General features: G+C 41.6%; 1 protein-coding gene across 1 annotated transcript in view; it reads right to left on the bottom strand.

Annotated features, from left to right (window-relative positions):
* FGFR3 (fibroblast growth factor receptor 3) overlaps positions 1-15,646 on the bottom strand; it is a 73,516-nt gene extending 57,870 nt beyond the window's left edge. The window contains exon 1 of the mRNA XM_077814674.1: positions 15,466-15,646. Within this exon, the coding sequence (XP_077670800.1) occupies positions 15,466-15,646 (181 nt within the window). The remainder of the gene's footprint in view (positions 1-15,465) is intronic.
* Positions 15,647-16,769: the final 1,123 nt, after the last annotated feature.

Consider the following 16,769-nt stretch of genomic DNA (forward strand, 5'->3'; position numbering starts at 1 on the left):
AAGAGTTCAAGGACGTCATGCGTGTCTCTGTTCCCGCCCCTCGAAAAAACAAATTTTAACATTACCAAATCATCCTCTTTCAGAAATCAGTCCAAAATTCTGAAACAGATTCAGCTACAGAAATGCCAGATTCAATTTAACACTTCTGTTCCAAACTCCCTTAATAATTCTGTAAGGAAATGCACTTTCCAAGACTGGTCTTTTCTTGTGTCCTGGAATAAAATAGAAGTCTGTTTTGTTTCTGTAATCTACAGACATTTGTACACTGTTTTATATAACTTCTGAATATATTTACTAACTTCCTTAGGTAAAGATCCTTCGCCACTTTCAGTCGCCTGCTTACCCTCTGTGATCTCCGGATTTTGACAACTTTCTCTTTCCTTCCCACTCTGAAGTTTTTCAAACCTTTCTCTATACCACCAAACCTCCCTTCCCACTCCCCCAAAAATTGCTAGTTTTGAAAACACTCCTGTGTGACAGCTGAGAATGAACTCTCAGAGAACCTCTTTCCCCTCACCATTCAATTAGGAATGGACAACTTATTTGTATTAGGGCAGCACATAAACACTCCAACAAGAGATCAAGGCCTCATTGTACATACACACAGTAAGTGCCAGTACTTGCCCTCCCAAAACTTACAATCTTATAGAGAAGACAAAGGGTGGGAGAAGGAAGTATCGTTGTCCCCATTTTAATGATAGGCCACTGAGGCACAGAGAGATTAAGCAATTTGCCCAACATCAAAGGGAGTGTTTGGTAGAGCTGGATCTTCAGAGTCCCAAGGCAGTTCTTTAACCACAAAGGCCATTCTTGCCCTCTGACAACTGAATATAGACTATAACTATCTTTTGTTGATTGGGCCAAATCCCATGGCCCTTATCGAAGAAAAACCGTCTCTGACTTCAAGGTGATTTATCAGACTAAAAAAAGACCAAAACAAAAACCAGCAGGCTTTGTCTGATGGATTGGTATACTGCATGTTTAGATATCACTACCAACTCCAAAGGCTTTCCACCAGATATTCACATATACCACCACTTATTGCTCACCCACGCTATAAATATAACTGAGAACACAGTTTCAGCATAGTCAGCATGTGTAGAGTGGAAGTGATTTAACTAAGCTAAAGCATTAGACGGTCAAAGACTGACCCAACTACCAGGACATAGTTAGGTCCCAGCCATGCTACAACCCTGGGGCCTGATCCTGCACTTCTGAAATCAACTGCAGCTTTACCACTGACCTCAGTAAGTACAGGATCAAAACCTGTAATTGTGTTATAGCTAGGTCAGGGGACAACTGTGTTGTCACCATGTTCCCTGACAATTATATTTGTACCATACATGGGGACTTAGATGCAATCATTTGTGGGGTGGAATCCAACCTGCATACAACAGAACAGTAGCAAGAATGGACATTTTGTCCACGACAAAGAAATTGTTTCTTTTCATATTTGCTTTCCTACTTGAACAACAGAAATAGAAGTTTCTGGTCACACTGAGGATTATTTCTGGGTTTACAATGGCCTAAAAGAACATGCTGGGTTGTGATTTGGTCATATCTCTAAGCTGAGACATGTTGAGTCTTCTCATAACTTGGCTGGGAAAACCTACGGTACTGTATGGAATTGCATTAGTGGTTCAACGGATGGCCTTACAAATCCTTTCTGAACCAATGGTGCGTTTGCATGCTGCTGGAGACACTGTCTTTCCAATGAGATATAAAACTACGGTCCTGACCACCTGTGGTCTTGAACATGTGGAACGGCTCTTTGGCAGAGCTGTGCGTTAGCCTCAGTTGCCAAACTCTAGTCTGGTTAATGAAATTCTGCCTACCTAGTTTTGTCCAATTTCATATGGATACAGTATTCTTCTTCACTTTCTGTCCTTAACTATTGTGTGGTATTGCTCTGCATCGTTAAACAGCCGATACTTTTTCACCCCAAACGTAGCTGCACTCAAGCAGTAGGTTGGCAAATTAATTCCTGTAAAGAGTGTAGGGACTTGTTTAATTCTACAGTAGGATTCTCCCCCTCCCCCAAGGAACAGTAAATTAAATATTTACACATTTTTGAGAATACCTAAAAAAAAGTTTCAGGCATTTTTGCCAGGACTAACACATTCCATCTTCTGTATTATCCTACTCTAAATGCCTCCTTGTAAGGAGGATTTGTGTTTCAGTCACACTGAAGTACTGGATCACATGGTATTATTTCAGATAGATAGTTCAATGTATTTTCTGGTATTATGGTACAGCCAGAAGCCTCAACCCAGATCAGAGCCCACTGTGCTAGGCACTCTACAAATGCATAGTTCGAAACAGTCCCTGCCCCAGCTGCTTTCAGTCCAAACAAAGATAACAAAAGGTAACCAAAAAGATGCATTATCTCCATTGTACAGATGGGGAACCGAGCCGTAGAGAGATCAAGTGACTTGCCTAAGGTCACACATGCAAACTGTGACACAGATGGGAACACAACCCAGGTCTCCCCTAAGCCCCGCTTCAGTGGCCTTAATCACAAAGGCCCAGATCCACAAAGGTATTTGAAATCAATGGAAAATTGCAGCCTAATTACCTTATGGATATGGACCTAAATATCCCTTCTCCAGAACACCAAACTACTGTATCAACCCCAATCCCTTTATTCAGGCACTGACGCCAACCTCAACAAGCTGTCTGTTCATATACAACTATCTACTCTGTAGTTTTCCACCCACGCATCCTTGCCTGAGTTGATCAAGTAGCCCATGACCTTCTCTTTCAAAATTCCTTCTTAAGACCCACATCTACCACCATAACTATAAATAAAAGTGAGTCAAAGACTAATTTATTTCTTCACTAAATAATACACATGTTGAAGTCATAGTACAAATCAATAAACACATCCAGGGACTTAGTTTCATTTTCGTCTTGAGTTGTGTGTGCATGTGGTTTAGCAGGGGGAAGATTTCAAAACACTTTTGGGGACAGAGGTTTTATGGCTGGGTTTCTTTTGGCTTCAGATCCAAATAATGGTGTTATTTAATTGAATCAGTAGCCAAAAGAAACGGCACTACAATCCTCCCCCCATCTTTGGTCTTTCTGGAGTCCCTATCTCCTTCTGCTGCCCCATCCACTTGACATGCCCACCCTCCATCTGATAATGATTGCAGCAGCAATAGGGGAAGAAAGAGGCAGCCCTATAGTGAGTGCTCCCCTCCCTGAAATGCATTTGGCCAGTGAATGGCTAAAGAGCTGAATGGAGGCAGAGTTGAGGCCCCTGCTCAGCATGGTCATTCCGCTCTTCCCCACCCAATAGAGTTTGTGAGCATCAGCTGCTAGATTCTGAAACTGCTGTCTTCCCAATGAGCTGCCTCTGAGCAACAACTGACTGAAGAGGGGCAAGCTCAGCTGAGACTGTAGCTGATTCACTTCGAAGAAGAGAAAATTGTAAAGGGATTTATGAAGTACCTGCAAATGTAAACCCTGGTCAAGATATTCAAATCTAGAGTCTCAGTGTGAGCTGGTGGACAGAGAACCAGATCAAGACTCAGAAGATCTGGGATCTACTCCTGACTCTGGCTTGCTGGGTGACCATGGGCACCTCCCTTCTCTGTGCCTCAGTTTCTGTAGCATGGTGATGATACTGACCTCCTTTGTAAAGTGCCTGGAGATCTACTGATGAAAAGTCCCAAATATTATTAATATTATTAAATATAGGCCTCTAACTCCAAGCTAAGCGGATCTGTGGATGCCGAGAAACTTTGAAAAAAAAATCCAGACACTTAATTTGGTGCTTAATTATAGATTTCAAATGCCTAAAGTAAGGCACTTAATGAAAATTTTGACATTGATGTTTTAGGACTGACCTGGAACAACCACTTCACATTCAGCCATGATTCACCGGTTTCTCAGGACAAGCTGAAGGTGCCACAAGTACTCCTGTTCTTTTTGAGGACACAAACTAACACGGCTGCTACTCTGAAACCAGATATTTGTAGCAATTTTGTTTTGAAGGTTGGGGGGGCGGGGGAGAGAGGTTGGACAACATTTGCTAATTTTTACAAAACTTTTTTGCAATCACAGCAAATTTGCTCTTTTCCCTCTCTCACCTCTGGATTCTACCTCTGCAAAAGGGAACTAATAACATACACGCTGTGACGCCCAAGTGTATCTGTAGTGTGAAGTGCTATTAGGCCTGTTAGTGGGAGTTCTGGGCTTCCATCCCTGTGGCTCATTTCTCTAGGCCTCCAGGGAACCATCTCCACCGCATTTTGCAAGAAAGAGGCTCTCTGAGTTTTCAGTAAAAACACCTTTCATGAAAATCTGCTGTCTGGGCAGAAGGCAGGGGTGGGGGAGAAGCACGCGGGGAGGGGGAAGAGGAAGAACTATGTGCTCATGCATAACAAACTGGCAAAAAATATTGCATTCACTTTGTACAGTAAGTGTTCTCCCAGCTCAATAGCAAGTTCTTTTTTATTTTTAACACAGCATTTATCAGCTAATTTATGCACCTTGAGCTATCAACTCCTCCCAATTACTCATTAATCCCCAGCCTCAGTGTATTAACATTACTATTTCAGTCGGAGAACTTTTCTTTAAAACTTTATTCTTCATTCATGAAGTGCTAAAGGACAGTTGTTTACTGTCAAAAAGCATGTGTATTCCAAGGCAGAGAGAAATACGGTTTTTACCGGTTCTAAAGCAGAAACACCAGCTGCCAAAGGAAGATTAAAATATTTTCTTCTACCCCCCCAACCACAAAAAGCTTTATTCTTACAGACACAAATCACACAGATAGAAAGTGGATAGCGCTATGCCTAATTCCAGTTATTATTTTAATTAGAGACTGGGGTAATAAAGGATTTGTCTTTAGGTACACATGCGACTTATTTCTATTGGGGTTTGTCCTTCCCCTTCATATTCTAAATTTAATCTCACAAGGTAAATTGCTCTGACCCAATGTGCTGATTCCTTATGGATTCAAGTACTGGTTAGTAACACCACATTTGCAATAGTAATCTGTTTATAAAAATCAGATTACCAACTACTTCAGGACTACTGCAATCTCCAAATAAATGGTTAAAATCCATGTTGGGAGAGGATTTCTAAGTCTCAGACTCCAAACTTAAAAAACCCAAAACAACACACCACAAAAAAAACCCAACAACAAAAAAAAAACAACTTTTCAGAAAACTCTCTTTGATACCCCATCAGCCTGTTTGTCTTCTAAACTCCGAGGAACTCTCCTTAGAGGGTACGCAATGTACCAGGCCTTCTCCATTGTACCACAGTTTATTCTAGCAGGAGGCACAAAGTGCCACCACATTTGCTGATCTTCTGTTCCTATGCAAATTGCTACAGTATTTTTCACACTCCAAGTTCTGGAGAGGCTGGCCTCCTGCCTTCCAGTACGTGGCCTGCCAGAGAGCAGTCTGAGCCCCACCTCAATTACAGACCCCTGTGGTGGATTATTAACACTTTCCCTGTTGTTTTGTGCTAACTTCAAATCACAGCAGAGGGTACTAATGCCATGCGACATTGATATGATGGAAACACACTGACATGAGAATCTTGCTAATATGACACTGACTGACATTCCTCTGATCCTGTCTCTCTCTCTCTCAGACTTCAAACCAAGAGTTACTGTAGGTCAAAACAATATTTGTGGCTTTGTCAGAATACTTTGCTTCAGCAGATTCAAACTGCAAGTAGTTATGGGGGCTGTGTCAAATCTAGATAAGAATTATAAAAATAAACAAACAAATACAGCCACAGGCAAATCACAAGAATTCTTTCCCAATATTAAGGCACATTTCTGGAGAAACTGGAGTTTATGGAAGACCAAGGATCAATACTAAACTCTAAAAGCAGACAGAAAAAAAAAAAAAAAGGCACAAAAAACAAAACGCACGCACAACACACAGCTGGCTAGTATTATAAACTAATTTTTTTCTGCTTGGTACAATGTTTGGATCATTAGAATCCTTTCCAAACAATCCCTGCTTATGCTAAATAGCTGCTCATACTATAATCTGTTAAAAGCTTGAGCCTGTTTTCTTTAAAAGTCAATGGGCATTTTCAGATGCAGAATTCAATGGGCACAGAATCAGGCCCATGTTTGTGTTTTACCAGGCAGGACCTACAAGCTGGCAATACAGAAAGCTTCAAAAAAAAAAAAAAAAAAAAAAAAAAAAAACCCAAAAAAAAAAAAACACACCCCATGGAACAAGCTGACAGAACTTGCCTCTGACAGAGCTGTAGAGGCTCCACAACCAAATGTCAAGAGTATTGTAAAAAAACACTATAGAGCTCCTCAGTTCATAGTCAGCCAAATCCTGAGATCCTTACTTTGGGACCTACCTTGTCCCGTAGTTCTGCACAGGGAGAGGGCCCTCTACATGCTACAATCGCCCTTCCGCATGAAAGTGTGTGTGTGTGTGTGTGGGGGGGGGGGGGGGTTGGCAACCTCCACAGCAGCACTTCCTCCTTTCCCCAGCTGATTGCATGCAGGTCCAACACTCATGGGAAGAAGTGAGTGGTCCAGAAGGGATGCACATTATCCCTCCAGCACCCATGTGGACCTCAGAGCAGAAATGTAACATATCCTTAGGCTGCATTACTCTGCCGTGCTCTGGTCCATCCTCCCACAGTTAGAATCCCCCCTGTAAAAGCACTCTCGGGAGCAGCTGCTGGCTGGGGAAGCCTGGGGCTGGAGGGGGGCAAATGGAGATCCTGCTCCTTAACCGAACTCAGGTGGGGCTGAGTACAGGGAGCTGTGTGTGTGTGGACGTTTTCTTCTCCTCAGGCTGCTCCTGTGAGTTTTCAGGTCCTCAGGTCGAACTTGGTTCCTGCTCAGGAAATTCCGCCCTGACCTCAATGAGGGAGTTTACTTGAATGGGGAAAAATCGAATGAACTGAGGGTCTTAGCCCAATAACACCACCTAGCATTTTCACAGCTCCCTGACTGCATGTTGGCTCAACTCAAAACTCTTAGGGCTGGTCTACACTGAAGAGTTCCTGTAGGGGTGTGAAAAATCCACTGACCTAATTCCTGGTGTAGACAGTGCTAGGTTGACAGAAGAATTCTTCTGGTCCACCTAGACACCCCTCCCATCACTATAGTGAGTGTCTACACCAGTGTTTTAAGTGTAGACATAGCCTGAAACTCTAGACATTTATCATCATTTGCTCTACTACAACAGAATATTGGACCAAACTCCCTGGCTTAACAGCTGGGCTACTCACACAGAAGTTGTACTAATTTCAGTAAATCACTGTGCTCAAATTGCGTATAGACTGGTCCCTAGTCTTAGATCATGAATGCACATTACTAAGCGTTCAGCTTTTGGCCAGAAGTGTAACATATGTTGAAACTCATTATCAAGCAACAAGAGTTTGAAATCTATTCTTCTGACCCCAAATTCCCATGTATCACTGCACAATACATCATGAAAAGCCACAATTTGCTTATCCTCCTAAGAGTCTCAAATTTGAGTTGCTGAAATTGCCGTCACACCTGGTTGCCTTTGGTGAAAGAAAGAGAAAATAAAGACAAGCTGCCATATGTCAACCTGAGGTTTTAAGATCAGTAATGTGTTCACTGGTGTAAACTACACTATGCTATATTTCATGGTGGTTTTTTTTTTTTTTTAGTGAGCATTACCTTACAACACCCACATGAACTATACTTTGTGAAACTTTACATTGAGTTAAAGGTATAGATCCTGGAACACAGATCTGCTCCAAATGGAATCAATTGGAAAGTTCCCATTGCCTTGGTGACCATGACTGAGACGCTTCTTTAAACTAATACTTGAAAAAACCCTCTACAATGCAGGTCCAAGATTTAATGCAACATCTAAATAATTACTGTCTTCAACAAATTCTATAGCTTTCCCTTGGTTTCATTTTTTGAAACAAAACCAAACAAAAAAAATCAAATCTCATACTAGCTGCTGCGCCGTAGCAAATACCCTAACTTTCATACTAATCCAGTTCTTCTGAAACTAAACCAGTGTTTCCAGTGGAGAAGTGTTTCCTATTTTAAAATGTTTTGATTTTTGAAGTTGAAGCTTTGATATATTATGCAACTTGAGTCTCACAGCAAATACAACACCTGGCTAGTCTCAGTACTCCTCAGTGTTATAATACTCCTTCAGATAGTCTATCAGAAGGACAGGGCAGGTTTACAACTGATTACCTTTCACATTTTAACTACCAAGTTTACCCAAGGTTTTACTGTGGTCTTATCTCAGAATTCTTGTTTGTTTTTGATATTACAGAAACTTCCTGGTTATTCAAGCCAAGTTTGTGTTCTTTAGATGGCAGCACAGAATGAATATCACATTCTCAGCAACAATGAAGCCCCTTCTTCACAAACACACAGCACAGCACCTTCAAACAGTGTCCACAGCATTTGCTAACTATAAGCTGAAAGTGCATCAGAAAGAGGGGAACAGTGAAGATAGTTATAACTCAGACAAAATTATACACCGGGTTTTTATAAGGGCTCCAGATGTACAACCAACAGACAGGAGTGAAAATTAAAGTGATAAGCATACATAGCACTCAAGGTACAGCTTGCACGAGGAACAGAGCTCAGATATGCATGAGGAAAAGTGCACATTCAAAGTGCAAAAGATTATCTAAGGCTCTTTTTGCAGTGTAGAGGCTTGCAGTCTCTAAGATACTTTACATGTCTGCAGCATAGATATCCCTTGTATAATGTAAAAAGAAAAGGAGTGCTTGTGGCACCGTAGAGACTAACCAATTTATTTGAGCATAAGCTTTCGTGAGCTACAGCTCACTTCATCGGATGCAACCCGAAAGCTTATGCTCAAATAAATTGGTTAGTCTCTAAGGTGCCACATGTACTCCTTTTCTTTTTGCGAATACAGACTAACACGGCTGCTACTCTGAAACTTGTATAATGATTCTATCTTAAGAGTTTTCAGTTGGGGTGCTGGATATTCACACTTGGGCTTGGGCGCCCATTTACACACACACTGTGAATGGATTTGGTGAATTGCAGTCTAATAAGCTGCAGAAATGGAGTATGTCGAATTTTTATGAAGTTGCCTTCCTCTTTGGCATTCAGCCTGGTGCATGGAGGAGACTAAGGTTTATAAACTAAACAGTATTAAAAAGAAATGTAAAAGGGGAAGCTGAGAAAGTGCCATCTGACACAGCTACCGAGCAGCTTTAAGGGTCTAGATTTATTTGTGGGTTGTTGTTTTGTTTTGGATTTGAGAGAGAGAGAGAGAGAAGACAACAGAACAGTGTGGAAAGCTATACAAACACATTCACACAACACTGACAAAGGATCAGTTACAAGCACTTGCCAGTGGAAAAACTGTTATGGGTACTTAATGGAGTCAGGAAACAGGGAATACTACAGATCAATACAGTTTAAATAAGCTGCCTGGCTATCAGATTCAGCCTAGCTGAGAGAAAGTAGTCACGTTGCCAGACATTGGTAATTTTTATCCCATTTTATGGTAGTAATTTTTTCCATGATTAGAATATTCTACACTTTATAGTACTGGTTACCGAATCAGCAGAGGATCAATGTAATTATACTGTGTAAAACAATAAGCATGCTGGACCCTGATCCTACAAAAACTTGACTGCAGTGGGCACTAGTCACATGCAAAAATTAAAGCACCTGCATAAATCTTTGAAAGATTTATACCCACAATCAGGTCGCTTTGCCTGGGTACTTGCCTGCCTCCTCAAGATATCCAGAGTCTGATTCCCATCTCAAACTGTTTTCACTTTGGTATAATTTGAGTAAAATCAGTGGAATCACACTTAACTCTACCTGCTCAAAAAATTTTGGGAAAAATCTATCCTGGATTTTGGATTTGATATTCCAACTAAATTTGTCAAAAATTCTGAATTTGGTACATGACTGCCAGCTCCACCCTGGCTTATGCCAGTAACACCTCAGAGCAAAAGCATGTTTGTATCCCTAGGGCACTCTCATCATGTATATAAAGGTATCAACACCTAAGCTACAAAATCAAGGATAGATAGCTTTGTTCCCCATTTCAAGAAGTCTTTGGGGGGTTTGATAAGATCTATACAACATTCAATATTGTAAATTAAAATGATTGTCACAGAAAGGTATTTTAGCGGGTCCTGCCTTTACCTTATCCCAAAATATTGTTCAGTTAATGTCTTCAATTCTAAACTGTTTCCTGGTTAGCAGTATGTACCTTTACGAGTGGTTCAGTAAACTTTTAAAGGAGTTCATAATAGTGAAATCTTCGTAACTGTTAGAAACAGAGAACTGGGGCACTTTCATTTATTTTTAGGTTCTGTATCTGAAGTAGCAGATACATGCATTGAAGTTCTGTGAAGGGGAAAAAGAATGTAGTATTTTCTAATACCACATTTTACGCCAAAGTTCTACTCATTCATTGGATAGAGAAAGAAGAGTTTAGTGTTACAGTGTGTACTGAGACTAAACTCCCATTCATTTAAATGGAAGTTTCATCCTAGAATGGACTGCAGGACTGGACCCCAAAGAGAAAGAGTGCAGATTTGGAAATTTCCTCTTCAGGAAATTACTTAAACACAAGGTTAAGTGCCACCGACTTCAACGGTACTTAAGCACATGCTTAACTTTAAGTGCATGCTTAAGCACCCTTCCTGAATATGGATGCTTTCCTGAATCGGGGTGAAATTTTGAGAGATGGACCCATGGAAGTTATCCTAACGGTCAAGCAGGCTCATTTTAATTGCATCAGCTAATTTGCAGATTGACACTTCTCTTCACAATTTTTAGATTTACACTTATCCCAGCTTGTTAGCATCCTCATTTACTATTTGTTAATGAAGGCTTCAAAAAACCAAAAACAAAATAAAAAAAAAATCAAACGAACCAACCACAGGCTTAATCCAGGCTCCTGCTAAATCTAGACAGACACAGAAACGCTGACGTGTACAAGTCCAGCATCAAGTCTGTTAACACTCTGCACTCAACAGATTTGCCAACTCACTCTCTGCTCTTTAAAGGATATGGTGCAAAACTCTCATCATCTGTTACTAATACCCTGTTAATTTATGATTCAGTGAAATATGCTACTCTTAACATATACTTTTCATTTTTTTTAAATTGTTACTACTGAAAAGGACTAAATGAATCTATTAAGCTGAAGAAGTATGATTAGATATACTCTTCAAAACAGCACATTATAAAGAATTTTAGGTCTGAATTACAAAGTAGAGAATGACACTAATTTGTATGTGACACAGTTTTATAATTCCTTTAAAAATACCTTTAAGAGACTGTGTAAAAGCTGACCATCACTATAGACATTATACGTGTCCATTAAAACTCACAATAATGCAGTTAAATTTCATGGTGGACTCTGGAACACAGTCACAATAAAACAAAATGACCATCAACCTAGATAATTATGTCCTAGACTATGTATCCTCAGCTAGTTTGAAGCTGGGAAGGAGAAAGGAAAACAAACTTGTTATTAGCTGTTTGAAGACAATAACAAACCAAGTATGCCATCAGTATTTCGAACTGGAGAAGTTGCAGGAGACCATGAATATTCAAATATCAATGGTAAGTTCAAACCAAAATGGCACTTTTTTGGGGGCTTGGAAAAGTGACTATTTGGAGCAGTACAGGAACTTTCACCAACTGTTGGCAAGGACTTGATCAAATGCAACAACTGCACTGCACTAAACTTCAGTTCCACTGACTGATTTGATGCCTTTTTTCTTCTCTCTCACACACATGCAAACTTCTTTCTTGATGTAAGATTTCTAGCTCAAAGTGCTATTCAGATGAATAGAGATCTAATATGTAGAGAAATTTCCCTTTCTAATATGATGTCCGTGTGTCATATCTCTCTCTCTCTCTCTCTCTCACACACACAAGGCTGATATGAAAGATAAGCTCAACTGAGGCAGGACAGCCTGCAGAAGTATTTAAAGTGAAATGTTGTTATTTCTATCAATCCGTTCCCTAACAACGCAACTAGCATTACTTGACATTCACAGATCGTACGAAGTAATATCTTTATCCTAATACTAATGCAAATTGGAAGGGCTTTTTTTATATTGATGTCTATTCTGTGGCTGCTGAATAGAGTGACCGCATGTTCAAGGCAGCAAAGGAGTTCACTGACCTCCCTAATCATCTCTGTCATAGCCAGTGAATGACAAACACATTCAATTCTGCCTTGCCTCTCTACTTTCATTCATAAAAAAAAAATTGACATTGTTCTTCCTGCAGCAGCCCGAGAAAGGGAGAGAAGAGAAACTCAGCCTAGATGAGGCCCCTAGTGTTTTCAGTTTGGATTCTATTCAGCAACAACCCCGCCATCTGCCTTCTTCCTGCCAACAGCAGAACACCTCCCTGTGGAGATGTTAAAACTTGCACCCCCTCCACCTCCACTAATAGCTAGTATTCATATTAGCAAACATACACATACCTCTAGAATGCCTCCCTTCAATGTGTGTTTTATGTAGCTGAGCATAGGCACAAAGCAGTAGCTGTTACAGCCTTCACAGCCCCGTGTGGAGAATTAGATCACTAGGGAAAAATCCTTCCAAGCCCCTTTATGGAAAATAAGGCTTTAGACTGTAAATGCGAAAGCTAGTGAACAACAACCTTCAGTAATGAGCCAATACCCATGACCCATTTGACTAGGAGAAAGAATTTGCTTTTTGCCATTCAATTTAAAGATTGAAAAGTAAAACGTGTTTTTACTTGGCTCCAACTGTTTATATTCTTTATACAGTTTCTTTTGCAGAATCTTTTTCCAAAATAAGGGTGCCCTGTACATTCAAAATAGGTCCCTTACCCTTGAGTGACCAGCCAATTAATCATCATTACAAGCCACCCAAAAATTCTCACTCCATATTTCAGATCTGTCAGAAGCTTCTGTCTCATTTTAGTGGCTTTGTACATGTACCTGTTTTCCCCAAAATCAGCTCTGTTGCGGTTACATTTTGCACATCAACATGATGTATGTCAAAAACACCGCTATTTTCAACAACTGAAACCAACAGAGAAATATTTTAAAATATGCTCTACCTTAGAAGCACTCAGCTGGGGCCTAATCCGGCCCCATCTGAAGTTGTATAGCTGTTTCAGCATTGATTTCAGCAGGATCAGAAGCGTGTCATTACTTTTAAAAGCTAATATGGTAAAAATAGACTTGAACATAGAATTTTCACCACCAACTTTGGAAATTCCACAGTGTAACTTAGCTCTTCAACACATCAGCGTAGGACCATTTTCTTTAACCACTTACAGTCTAGCAACACGCTGGAAGCCATTGATTGTGCATCATTTGATATATTTCAAATGCCATCCTATTAACTTAAAATGCAAGTCTGGTTGCTTTAAAGAACAGAACATTACCATGGTAAAATAGTGCCATGGGCTGTAAACTGAGATCTCAGTTCGTGGGTATAAACCCATAGGTACTCCAATGGAGGCAATGGGGGCACTCCCAATTTATCCTGGTGTTACTGAGAACAGAATTTGGCTCAAACAGGCCAAAAAATAAAACAAAAAGACTAAAACAGGAAAAAATCTGGACTACCAAACTGAGTGAACTCCTGAAAAGCTCACTAGCACAGGCTGCTCTTGTTTCCTCTTAAAACACCATATTCAGCTGCTTTGACAAAGTAGCTGAGATGTTGCCCCATAAATCAATTATTTTGGCTGTGAAAAATGAGCCAAATGAGTTACACTAAGAATCTAGTGTTTTATTAGTACTTTCTTGAAAACAAAACCAACCCCCAGTGTGATTTATAGCTTTAACCAAAAGGGGTATGGAAGTAAAGCCCCCACCTCCCAGCCTCCACGAAGCACATTTATTCCCCTGTCACTTTTTTGGCGAACATGCTTCAAACCCTTTCCTGAACAATGGAAACTTTCTGTTTGGTACATGGAACCTTTAAAAAAAGAGAGAGAGGACCTTCCATTAAAGGCCTCTGAAAAATAAACAGACTCAGGTAGCAGCTGAGGCATATCGGAGAGACACCAATTTTAAACATTCCGTATATTTTTAAAACAGCTTTTGTCCTGTATGTTAACTTTGCTCACTGATTACGTTAATGTTTCACTTGAAAAGGATAGTTACTGGATTCCCATAAACACTTTCTTTCTCCCTCTCAATATGTTCACAATTCAGCACACATTATTTCATGACTTAAATAAAAAAAAAAAAAGAACCACGATTCTGGTTTTATCCCTGCAAAGTGTACTTACACACACACACACACAAATATATAGAGAGACATTTTAAATTAATACAGAATAAGAGGTATGGTGTCCATGTAACTATCTTTGCTTTTCCAAGCTCTGATTAGTAATTTTGACATGAACCAAATCTGTAACAGCGGTACATGTCATGACTCCAGCCAGCAAGCAAAACAAGCCCGCTCGCTAAACGAGACCACTTTTAATAACTGTTTTTGCTCACTATTTTCCTAGTCTCTGTAAGCAAAAATCCAACTACAAAGCAAACACTACAAAGTGCATGGGACACATTTCACAAGTCGAACAGATCATGAGGGCATGTTTGAACAGTGGATTTGTACAGTATTTCTAACTGAAGTTTAAATCCTGACCTTGGACTCCAATATTTAAAACATCATGGTAGTCATTCTATGTGAGTTTAAAAGGTGCTTATATTTCTTGCTAACCAGAATTTTAGTGGGCATGGCTCTTTATAAATAAAGATTATCATTATTTATACAGTCTAGCCCTCTCCATCACTCTGCTGAGGATGGACATATATTCACTTTATCTGTGGGCCACCTCTGTCACAGTGCTCTTAAGCAGCTACCAAAAAAAAAACCTGACTGTCAACTGAAAGTCAAATTCAATGTTACTGGAAACCCTGTGAACAATTAAAAATCACCTTTTAGGACAGGGGGTTTGTTGGCTGGTATAGGTGGAACTTACTGCAGTTTTAGTATATCTTAATTTTTTACCCCTTGAAGAGCCTCAGTTATCAATTAACATAGTAACACCAGTTCTCATTGGTGTGCCCATGCAGATGAAGGTGGCCGGAAAAACCAAACACCAAAAACTTTTCTGATGAAGTGAGCTGTAGCTCACGAAAGCTTATGCTCAAATAAATTGGTTAGTCTCTAGGGTACCACAAGTCCTCCTGTTCTTTTTACTTTGGAACTGTGTTGCCAAAACAATGCACCTGCAAAGCTGTGCAGCTCAGATGCACGCAACAGGGCTGTTCCTCCTGCTGCTTTAACGTTTACATTTAGTTTGCCTGGGAGAACACCAGGATTGCAATTGCACAAGGAGATGGAAATCTTGTGCATTTATCATGACTGCTGGTGAAGTAAGCTGGCAAAGCAACAAGGATTCCTTGGAGATTTGTCCCCATTCCCCCTCCTCTGGAAGACTGCAAGAGCAAACCCAACCGCTGGATGGGACCGGTACCAACATTCACAGCACCCAGCATCCTGTACAGCTGCCCTTACCTGTTGGTTTTCGAGTGATCCTGTCTTCTAGGTCTGAGATGGGCAGCCTGGCTTCTGGGAGGCTGCTGACAGTCACCACCAGGTAAAAGCAAAAGAAGGCACCCCACGCAGCAATCATTCCTCTGGCAACGCTCGGAGAAAGCAGAGTAGTATGAAAACTGCCCCAGCCAGCCTCAGACATCCTCCGGCCGCATGCTGTCCCTTCCCCGGGGTCCCGGCTGCGATGGGGATCACTGCTGCCCAGCCAATGCCCTGCCACGAGAGTGAGAGACACGCGCGCAGACCGGTGAGTCCCAGGGAGCAGCACCGCAGAATTAAAGCAGCAGACTCTCTCTTTCACCTGAAAGCGCTGCGATCTGCAGCCGCGTCTTCTTTGAAGCGCAGAAGTTGCAGGACTGTTATTAAAAACACCACCCGATGAACAGCTTTCCGGGGTACACGAGTTTGCAAGCCACGCAAAAGCTCCTTCCCTGAGCTGCTTTACCACGTACTAACGGGGCAATCGCCTGAAACACCGCCGCCACAGTTCCTCGGCGTTGTGTACCCAAGATGCAAGCCACTTAACGACACCAGCTCGTCTGCTTTTTAGCGGTGTGTAAAAACTACCTTAGACTTTTGTGAGTCAACGCTGCAATCTGTCCTTTTCTTTTAAAGGAAAATCTGCTTCTCTACTTTTTTTTTTTTTTTTTAACGCACAGAAGTTGCACTCGGTTGTCTTTCTTTCCCTGTTCACCAGCTTTCCATTTTTGCGGCCCAATAAAGCAAAGGTAAATGTAACCCAATCAAGCTGCGCTCTGCCTTGTTCTTAAAATGTGCAAATGAAACCTCCATCCCCATCCCGCTCCCCTCCCGTTTCGGGAGGTCTCGAGAGAGGCTACACTGTAACGAGCTGGCTGGGGCTGCATCTCTCGCCGCAGAACAAGCACAACCAGGAGCGGCGAGGCGACAGAGAGGCGCTGCGAGCTCTCGCACGTCCCTGGGAAACTTTTCTTTTTCATTCCCTTTGAAAAACAAGCCCGCAAGTCCCAGGCAAGAGCCCAGCAACCCCCTGCCAGGCGCAGCGATGCGCTCCCTCGATCTCTGCAAAGCAGCCCCGGGGGCTTCGCCTGGGGACCCCCGGGGCTGATGGGCTGCAGCCCCTTCGCCAGCTAGTGCAAGGAGCTGGGGGATCCCTGCCAGCACCCCCCCTTACCGGCTGCAATGCAGGCCCCCCAAAGGGAGAACGAGCCGGCCCCGGGAGGGGGCCGCTAAGAGCCCCCGAGGGAGCGGAGCTGCCCCCCGACGCGGCGCCCGGCGGCGGCTGC

This window comes from Eretmochelys imbricata, chromosome 4, assembly GCF_965152235.1.
Source record: "Eretmochelys imbricata isolate rEreImb1 chromosome 4, rEreImb1.hap1, whole genome shotgun sequence".
Classification (NCBI taxonomy): Eukaryota; Metazoa; Chordata; order Testudines; family Cheloniidae; genus Eretmochelys; species Eretmochelys imbricata.